A 10,579-nucleotide genomic window follows, 5' to 3' on the forward strand; every position below is an offset into this window, starting at 1 on the left:
TTCATCGCTCCACCGCTGGCGGCCGTGCCTTCAGCTGCCTAGGCCCTAAGCTCTGGAAATCCCCCCCTAAACCTCTGCCTCTCTCTCCACCTTTAAGATGCTCTTTAAAACCTACCTCTTTGACCAATCTTTTGGTCACCTGTCCTAATATCTCCTTATGTGGTTCGGATTATCAAATTTTGTTTGATAATCGCTCCTGTGAAGCGCCTTGGGGCATTTTACTTTGTTAAAAGCGCTTTATAAATGCAAGTTGTTGTTGTATAAATGCCATTATGACCTTCCCTCACCCTGTATCTGCGACCTTCTCCAGCTTTAATACGCCTTCCCAAACACTCTCTTCCTCCAACTCCAACCTTCTGTGCATCCCCTTTCGTTTTTGCTCCACCATTCAAGGCAGGACCTTCAGCCACCTCGGCCCTACTCTCGAGCTCACCCTCACACTCATGAAGTATCTGACCTAGCAACATTTGACGCTAATGCTGGTTGCAATTACTTTTGAAGTGCGATCGCTGTTAACATGTAGGAAAACATGGCAGCTGCTTTGCGCACAGCAACAAAATGAGTGGCCACCTAATCTGATTTTTGGTGACGTTGCTGGAGGAAGGAATGTTGGCCAGGACGCCGGGGAGAACTCTCTCCGAGAGCTCTTCAGAAGTAATTTGTTGGCCTGTGAAACGCTTTATAAATGGAACTTCCTTCTTTCTAAATGAGCCCTCCCCCCCCCCCCCCCCCACCCAACACCAATTCAGACTTACCCAGTAGAGCTTCCACACACCTTACATGATTTCCATGCACTGCGTACAGCAATGGCGTTCCTCCATTCTGGGGAAAACACACGAATAGCTTATTGCAGGCTCAGTACAACGGGATCTAACGAGATATAAAACTATTCCCTTACTGCAAAGATGTCCAAATTATGGCCCATGGGCTAGCAGAGGTGCATTTAAGGGGAAGCCAGATAAACACATGAGGGAGAAAGGAATAGAAGGTTATACTGATAATGTTAGAAGCAGAGGGGTGGGAGAAGGCTCGTGTGGAGCATGGAGTAGTTGGTCTGAATGGCCTGTTTTTGTGCTGTAGACTCTATGTAATTCTACGTAATATATCTGGCAGCCAAATACTTTGGCCCTTGTCCTCTTCAATCTGACTGTGAAACAGAGCATTAAATTCATCAACTAGTACCGCCAGATTCAGAAGAGTTTGTAATTTAACTTGGGGGGGGGGGGGGGGGGGGGAGCCAAAGGGCTTTGAATTTACCGTTTGGTAGTGTAATCTTTTTTGTAGCCCACAGGGCTCCATGGTACGCAACTTAAGTGGTCCAAACAATGAGAGAAGTCTCACAATGTTCAACAGTCTTTATTGTTTGAAGATGGTTTAGCCCCCCCCCCCCCCAGCTTCCACCCATCCCCACACCAAAGAAAAAGACCTAAAAATCTGGCCGATTAGCTCGAGTTGGACCTTACCCAGTCATAAATATTGACGTCCACTTGGTGTTCCAGGAGTAGCAGGACGATGTCCGTGTATCCCTGGATGGTAGCCAGCGACAGCGTGCTCTCCCGTTCCTTCGCCAGAGCGTGTGGATCGGCGCCCTGTGACGACAGTAAGTTGGGCCGACATCAGAGCTTCAAGTAAGCCGTTTCACCCGTAACATTCTGTTTATTCATACGGATTACTCACGCGTTGGTTTTTTTTTCCCCAACTTTCACCCCCGGCCCCCTTTCTCTCCTTGGCGTACAGTTCCACAGAGCGCTGGCAGTGCTCTGCTTCCTCGCCCGAGTGGCCATTCTTCCTGTGTGTGTGTGCGTGCGTGCGCGAGCCTAGACTCTGCGTGGCTATTCTACCACGGGGTGCATCACAACAGCACCTTATCCCCTTATCCTGTCCCATTGTTTTAACAGGTAGATTTTCCAGCAAGGCTCACTGGACTATTATAATGGATTATTACACTCACTAACACAGGGACTCTGAGACCAATTGCAGTGCCGTCACTGTGGCTCCTAGACTGGGAACGAGCCTGGCACCTTCTTGGGTCTGTGCGGTTCAGGCACCAAGTCCTAGCTCAGGTACAACAGGACTTATATACAGAGTAAAGCTCCTCTACACTGCCCATCAAACATTCCCAGGTTAGGTACAACGGGGGTTAGATACAGAGTAAAGCTCCTCTGCACTGTCCCATCAAACACTCCCAGGGCAGGTACAATGGGGGTTAGATACACAGTAAAGCTCTCACTACACTGCCCATCGAGCATCGCCATTACCTAAGGAGATGTTAGCGGAGCCCATAGCAAGCAGTGCAAATTCTATCTGATGGGCAGCACGAGGGGTAGGAGTGGCACATGGGTGATCCTGAAATCTTGGTCCCAGCAGTCGGATTGTCGGGGTTGCACCAAGCATAGGCCGGGCATTCTCTGCAGGGAGGAAGGAAAAATTGAGGAATATTCACAACACCCTCTCCCCCTCCAAGAGAGGTGTGAGTCAAAATGTTTTTTTTAAATATTGGCACACTGACCTTTCACCTCAGGGCAGTGTAGAGGGAGCTTTACTCTGTATCTAACCCGTGCTGTACCTGCCCTGGGAGTGTTTGATAGGACAGTGTAGTGGGAGCTTTACTCTGTACCTAACCCCCATTGTACCTGCTCTGGGAGTGTTTGATAGGACAGTGTAGAGGGAGCTTTACTCTGTACCTAACCCCCATTGTACCTGCCCTGGGCGTGTTTGATGGGACAGTGCAGAGGAGCTTTACCCTGTATCTAACCCCCGTTGTACCTAACCTGGGAATGTTTGATGGGCAGTGTAGAGGAGCTTTACTCTGTATATAAGTCCTGTTGTACCTGAGCTAGGACTTGGTGCCTGAAATGGAAAGTGTTCCATTCTCCAGTGTTTCAACTTAATGAGCACAAAATTTCACAAAACAATTTTTTAAGTAATAATTATTGCAACAATCTGCACCTCCTCCATGAATGGGTAACACTGTCTTTTGAAAGCAGCACAGTGATAATCCTGCTAATGTTCCCTTGGTCTCACCTTCTCCAGCAAAAAACTCACAACGGCAATCTCCCCAAACGCTGCCGCCCACATTAGCGGCGTGAAACCGCGCTCGTCCCGCAGGTTGAGCAGCGAGCTGCCTGAAAGATGGAAGAGAGAGTGTGCGTAAGCTGCAGCAGTTTACAGGAAGATAGGAACTGGACTGGGCCATTCAGCCCATCAACTCGCTACGCCATTGTCTTCGCCATGTCAGGTGAACATCGGTAGAAAGCACACGAACGATTGGAGCATCACATGTTTACTATTGGCCAATGAGATCGCTCAAAAGGGACATACCGAGAGAGAGAGCGACACATATACGCCCACGGCGGATCTAGGAAACATAGCAACAGGAGGAAGTCATTTAGGTCCCCTCGAGCCTCTTCTGCCATTCAATTAGATCATGGCTGATCTCAACTCCATTTACCTGCCTTTGCTCCCTATCCCCTGATACCCTCACCCAACAAAAATCTTACTGATCTCAGTTTTGAGAATTTCAATTGACCCCCCAGCATCTGCGACCTTTTTGGGAGGGAGAGTTCCAGATTTAGGATTATGGTGCAAATTGATAGATTATACATCTGTTTTATGGCATGGATACAGTTAAAACTTTCCAATTCTTCATGATCATGGCCGACCTGACATCAAGTGTTAGAGGCCGAGTGATGGAGTTCCTATGGCAGCAGGAAATAGCCCTTTGGGAACAGCAGTGGCTCGGTGGAGGGTAATAATATACATTAGAATCAGGTATGGCAGTGCAGCGATTATTTCACTTGGACTAGTAATCCAGAACGTAAGTTTAAATCCCACTAGTTTGAGAATTTGAATTCAATTTTTAAAAAATATGGAAACATAAAGCTGGCATCAGTAAAAGTGTCCATGAAGCTGCCGGATTGTCGTAAAAACCCAACTGATTCACTAATGTCCTTTAGGGAAGGAAACCTGCCCTCCTTACCCGGTCTGGGCCTTTATGTGACTCCGGTCCCACACCAATGTGGTTGACTTTTAACTCCCCTTAGAAGAAGGCCCACCTCCATCTCAGGGATGGGCAATAAATGCGGGTCTTGCCCAAAAATTAGTAACAAATAGAATATCATTCGCCAGGAGACCAAACGAGCCTCCAGAAAAGTTGGCATCAGGACCGGCTCGATTTCCATTGCTCACCGTGCTGAAGATGTGACATTAGTTGGGACAGGTCTCCCTGAGCAGCCAGCTGGTGAACCGATAGTGCTGCGAAGGAAGCAAGAAAAAACATTTGTCACGTTGACTATCAAAAGTCATCGGGGAAGAGAGGGATCTGAATTTTATACACATTTGGAACTGAATTCCTCGCCAAAGGATTGGGGGGGTTAACCTTTCTCCTCTCAAGACTCGGGTATGAGTCCAGTCCAGAATAGTAACACGAGTATCTGATCCCTTTGATGGCTGTAAGCCGTGGCTCAGTGGATAGCACGCCTGCCTCTGAGTCAGAAGGTCGTGGGTTCAAGTCCCACTCTAAGAGATTTAAGCACGTAATCTAGACTGACACTTCAGTGCAGTACCGAGGGAGTGCTGCACTGTCAGAAGTGCCCTCTCTCGGATGAGACGTTAAACCGAGGCCCCGACTACCCTCTCAGTTGAACGTAAAAGATTCCACGGCATTACTTTGAAAAAGAGCAGGGGAGTTCTCCCTGGTGTCCGGGCCAATATTTATCCCTCAACCAACATCACTAAAACCAACTATCTGGTCATTATCACATTGCTGTTTGTGGGACCTTGCTGTGCGCAAATTGACTGCTGCGTTTCCTACATTACAATAGTGACTACACTTCAAAAAATGTACTTAACTGGCTGTAAAGCACTTTGGAACGTCCTGAGATAGGATGGCTCCTGTCAAAAGTGGAATTTTCACACTGATGCAGGAGCGTCTAAGCTTTTGGTCTTTGTGGGCTACGGAGGTGAATAACATTGAGCCTCAGTGGCCATATATAAAGTTTATATCCATGCTCCCATCCATCTGCAAATATCTGATTTGGGGTTAATCAAGCCTCTGGGGCAACAGCCCTAAAAACAGGCCTTTCCAACCCCCCCATCCCATCACCACCCCCTGCCCAGGCCCATAAAATTCAGACAGGACAACCCAACAAATAAGAAATATAAGCATCAATACAACTGAGCTGCCCGGATTTTGTGAGCCAGCATGCCAGAGCTTAGAGTTTAGTCCAAGGGCCAGAGCTTGGAGATACAGTCCCCCACTGCTTATAGCAGCGTGTTGGTGTGAACATGATTTGCGGTAAAACCAAAAAGGTAAGTAACCAACATATTTTTTAAAAAAACAGGACATCACACTTAGCAACTGCCTCTCCTAATTGTTGTCAGTTGCATCCAGAATCTCATCGCTAAGGTTATCGGACTTTAATGGGGTGCAAACAGCTGATTGGAACTACTCGAAGACACGAACTTGCCTGAAATCAGCAGAGCCTTTTATGAGGGTCAGTAGAGGGTAAGTACTTATTGAACTGTCCAAAGTAATCGGCGGGCTTAATATGTTATAAGCCTTTGTTATTGATGCCACTGGTAATGGAAATTGGTCAACATTGTTTGCCCGATATATGTTGCTGCCCGCGATAACTTCAGTTACCTGGCGAGGTTAGAGGAGCTGGGGTTGTTCTCCTTAGAGCAGAGAAGGTTAAGGGGAGATTTGATAGAGGTGTTCAAAATCATGAAGGGTCTTGATGGAGTAAATAGGGAGAAACTGTTTCCAGTGGCGGAAGGGTCGGTAACCAGAGGATACAGATTTAAGGGGATTGGCAAAAGAACTAGAGGAGAAATTTTTTTTACGCAGCGGTGGAAGCAGATTCAATAGTAACTTTCAAAAGGGAATTGGATAAATACTCGAAACAGAAAAATTTGCAGGGCTATGGGGAAAGGGCAGGGGAGTGGAACTAATTGGATAGCTCTTTCAAAGAACCAGCACAGGCACGATGGGCCGAATGACCTCCTTCTGTGCTGTATCATTCGATGATTCTATAAGTGTGGACGGTGTGAATGGTGGGGACTGTACTTACAACAAGGAGGCCACTTCTGGGTGGTTGACAGCATATCGGTGGGGCAGTGTATAGCAAGCGTTACCCTGAATCAGGCCCAGGATATAGCTGAGCTGGGAATCTTTGGTGCTGGATGTGACATTGCTGTTTCCTACATCTTTTACCTGTGATAAGGACAAAAACCAGCCTTTTATCTACCCCATAAAACGCACATTAAGAATGGCTGGTGCGAAAACAGTAGCTCGTATACTCACTGTCCAGGTTTGCTGGGAGGGATGAGATCTCGTTCCCTCGTTGTTTGTTTGTGAGCGTCGTGGCATACTTGTAGGCGGAGCTGGATTTCCCCGGAAGATAAAATGGTAGCGGTAAAGATTCTGGGGAAGAGAAAACCATCCACGATAGTTAGTACCACCGAGCAGGTGTCTCCCCTCAGCAATCCGCCGTCACGTCACGCAAGGAGTGACTCGAAACGTGTGAACTTGGACTAGTGAACATCAGTGGGCTATTCGACCACGGACGGCACCATGGCTGACCCTGTACAGTCCTCGCCCAGCTCAGCGCAAAAAGCATCTTCCAGGATAGGATCGAGAAGGAATCTGACTCCAGACACTTGAGCACAAAAATCCTCCAGTGCATTACCGAGGGAGCGCTGCTCTGTCGGAGGTGCCGTCTTTCAGATGAGACATTAAACCGAGGCCCCGTCTGCCCTTTCAGGCGGACGTAAAAGATCCCGTGGCACTATTCGAAAAAGAGCAGGGGAGTTCTCCCCAGTGTCCTGGGCCAATAATTATCCCTCAACCAACATCACTAAAAAAACAGATGATCTGGTCATTATCACATTGCTTTTTTACGGGATCTTGCTGTGTGCAAATTGGCTGCCACTTTTCCCTACATTACAACAATTCGAAGGCTGTAAAGCGCTTTGGGAGGTCCTGAAGTGGTGAAATTGCAAGTCTTCCCTTTTTTTCAACAGAAATGCAATGTGTAACAGGCAGCTGATCCAATACGACCCGTTTTACACTATCGCCCAAAGTCAAAATGACCCCATTTGTCTCTCTACACCCTTCCCAGAATTCCATTCCGTGGGTTGATCACTCTTTGTGTGAAGATCTTTTGACATCTTTTGTTTGGACCTGGGTTCCCTTTTCCTACTGTCGAGCGTTCAGTCTGAAGTAATTTCCAGGATTTACCTTTTCTATATCATTTAATGTCACAGATACTGCTGTAAGATCATCTCCTTACATAGAATTTGCAACACAGAAACAGGCCATTCGGCCCAACTGATCTGTGCCTGTGTTTATGCTCCACACGAGCCTCTTCCCACGTTATTTCATCTCACCCTATCAGCATATCCTTCTATTCCTTTCTCCCTCATGTGCTTAGCTGGCTTCCCCTTCAATGCATCAATGCTATTCGCCTCAACATTCATTGAGTTCCACACTCTAACCACCCTCTGGGTGAAGAAGTTTCTCCTGAATTCCCTATTGGATTTATTAGTGACAATCTTATACTTATGGCCTCTAGTTTTGGACTCCCCCACAAGTGGAAACATCCTCGCTATGTCTAACCTATCAAACCCTTTCATAATTTTAAAGACCTCTATTAGGTCACCCCTCAGCCTTCTCTTGTCAAGAAAAAAGAGCCTCAGTTCCTCCAGTCTTTCCTATAATTCAGTCCTCTGTCACTACGGATCAGCCTGGTGGCTCCTCTCTGGCGAAAGTGGCCCTTCGCTTTGACCAAGATGCTTGGTGGCTTACCATCAGATAGTGCAGAAACCACTTCAAGGTCAGGGGTCATTTGATCCTGCTCCTGTTCTTGAATGCTTTCAAGATTAAGTGTTATAACTTGTTGCAAGTGCTCGTTGACCTGTAGAGTTGCACATTTTATCTGGATTATGTTGCTTGGTGCCACCTCTACTGTTGGTTCTTTCTTGCCAGTCTTATTTGAAGAAGTATTGTGGTTCCTTTTGTGGTCTCCATTACTGCACGGCAGTGGTTCATCATATAATTCCTTCCTGGCAGTACCTTCTACAACACTAATGGTACCTCCCTCAAGTTGGTGGTCATTTCTTTCCGTTTCATCCATTTTGCTGCGTTTCCCCTGAAATGGCACCACAGGAACAAGAATTTATAGCAGCACATTATACCCTTTTGTAATATGTGTATTGATGGTAGGTTTTAGTGCTGAGCATCATTTCAGACATTTTTTTGCTATTGTTTTGGGAGCCACTGTCAGCATTGAGTAGGTCCAGATCAGGCATAACACAAGTTCGAAGGCTATATCTCCTTCTTATGTCAAAGGATCAACAGTGGCTCAGTGGGTAGAACCCTTGCCTCTGAGTCAGAAGGTTGTGAGTTCAAGCCCCACTCCAGAGACATAAGTGCAGCACTGAGGGAGTGCTGCACTGTCAGAGGTGCCATCTTTCAGATTAAATTAAAAATAAGGCCCCATCTGCCCTCTCAGTTGGAGGTGAAAGATCCCATGGTGCTATCTTGAAGAAGAGCAGGGGAGTTCTTCCTGGTCATTATTTATCCCTTAACCAACATCACTAAAACAGATTATCTAGTCATTATCTCACTGCTGTTTGTGGATTCTTACTGTGCGCAATTTGGCTGCTGCATTTCCTACAGTCACTTCAAAAGTACTTAATTGGTTGTAAAGCGCTTTGGGACGCCCTGAGGTCGTGAAAGGCGCTATAGAAATGCAAGTCTTTCTTTTTCGTTAACGGTACCCAGGGCACCAGTGGCAGTTCTGCAGCTTGCCAAGGGGCGAACCAGTCCAAACAAAATTCCCTTCACGATGTATTATGAAACCTTGATTTTTTTTTAATGTTCCATCTCCCAACCCGTGCAGCAGCTCCATAAATTCATAATCCTTTATGTGGAGGCCAAACACTTCCTCCCAGCTGAACTGAATCAGCAGCTCTAACATTCGGGCTGTGTGGGTACTGCACAGTTGGCAGTATTTTCATTTATGCGAATTGTGTATTAGTCCATTACACAGGCCTGTCAAAACACACACATAAGGAGCGACACAACTCATTTTGGTTTAAAATGTTACGTCACTCTTAAAAAAAAATGTAACTCTTGGTTGGAATGAATAAGGCCCTTCAGCTCTTTGATCTCATCTTTCCAGAGTATAAATGCAAGTTGTTGTTGTTGTTGTTGCTGCTGCTTAATGGATAGAGACGGTATTCCCAAAATAAGGCTCCCAGATACACAGAACAGGACACGGGCACTGCCCTTCCATTACACCATCTGTTTCTTAAATGAATCCACCCTTCCTGGCAATTTGTTCCAGCTGTCAATCACCCTCTGTGTAAGGAAAGACTTCCTGGCATCTTCCCCGTATTTTCCAGTGCCCTTGTCCTGTTCTCCTGTGTATCTGGGAGCCTTATTTTGGGAATACCTTCTCTATCCATTAAGCAGCAGCAACAACAACAACTTGCATTTATATAGCGCCTTTAATGTCGTAAAACATCTCAATGCGCTTCACGAAAGTAATCAGACAAAATTTGACACCGAGCCAAAGGAGGAGATATTAGGATGGATGACCAAAAGCGTGGACAATGAGGAAGGTTTTAAGGAGCATCTTAAAGCAGGAGAGTTGGAGAGGTTTAGGGAGGGAATTCCAGAGCTTAGGGCCTAGACGGCTGAAGGCATGGTAGCCAAGGGTGGGGCAAAGGGAGTGGGCGACGCACAAGAGGCCAGAGATGGAGGAGTGCAGAGATCTTGGAGGGTTGTGGGGCTGGAGGTTGCAGAGATAGGGATGGGTAAGACCAGGGAGGGATTTGAACACGAGATTGAGAAAGCCCTCTCAGACTTCTCTTTTCCAAGCTGAAAAGCCTCAGTATAATTTAAATGGTTTTATGCTCTGCTTTCTGATCATTACCCTCACTCATGACATTTCACCAATGCTAATAGGCCTGGCCATACCTTTCAAAACACATCTCCAGCAGCTTTCCAATAAGTAAATTCAGACTGTGGATCTCATGAGCACAGAATGACCCAGAAATGTGACATTGCTACCTATGTTGTAGCAATTGTTCAGTTTTACACGCATAACAGTTGAGAACGACAGAACCTCAAAATGAAACTCTTAATTCTAAAAATAGTGTGTCTCACTACAGTATTCCAAATTCATTCAACCTCTGCCCAACATTGCTCCAATAAAAAGCTTTTAAAAATGTATTTTTTTTTTCAAATGCATGCACAATACCTTGCGATACAGGGAATCTTTGCAATCAACTCCAAAATGTAGACATAGAATGCAACCTCCCTAAGCAGACTACAATGCTGACAGTGAACACTTCCCTATCAAAGTGAAAGTAACTTGCAAATATCCCACAATGCAATTGAGCAGATTTAATGTGTGCATTTTATTGCAAAATCATCCATAAGATTCCATAAGATTCCATACAACTTCAATCTTCCCACACAGACAGAGCGCGTCCACAAACTGCTGCACTGCTCAATTGCCACGAGCATTTTTCCTTTTCCTCCGTCAAAGCCGGTCCACCTATCTTGACA

General features: G+C 46.1%; 1 protein-coding gene across 2 annotated transcripts in view; it reads right to left on the reverse strand.

Moving 5' to 3' along the window:
- rfxank (regulatory factor X-associated ankyrin-containing protein) overlaps window positions 1-10,579 on the reverse strand; it is a 12,577-nt gene extending 1,998 nt beyond the window's left edge. Inside the window, exons 1-7 of one of the 2 annotated variants that reach the window (XM_067968489.1) lie at window positions 10,470-10,579; window positions 7,808-8,150; window positions 6,305-6,424; window positions 4,189-4,254; window positions 3,025-3,125; window positions 1,464-1,589; window positions 756-822 (exon numbers count right to left, since the gene is read on the reverse strand). In XM_067968489.1, the coding sequence (XP_067824590.1) occupies window positions 756-822; window positions 1,464-1,589; window positions 3,025-3,125; window positions 4,189-4,254; window positions 6,305-6,424; window positions 7,808-8,135 (808 nt within the window). In that variant the 5' untranslated portion in view covers window positions 8,136-8,150; window positions 10,470-10,579. Of the gene's footprint in view, window positions 1-755; window positions 823-1,463; window positions 1,590-3,024; window positions 3,126-4,188; window positions 4,255-6,304; window positions 6,425-7,807; window positions 8,151-10,268; window positions 10,440-10,469 lie in introns of those variants that run through there. The other variant, XM_067968488.1, reaches the window with a different exon arrangement.

Source organism: Heptranchias perlo, chromosome 29 (assembly GCF_035084215.1).
Source record: "Heptranchias perlo isolate sHepPer1 chromosome 29, sHepPer1.hap1, whole genome shotgun sequence".
In the NCBI taxonomy this organism is placed as follows: domain Eukaryota; kingdom Metazoa; phylum Chordata; class Chondrichthyes; order Hexanchiformes; family Hexanchidae; genus Heptranchias; species Heptranchias perlo.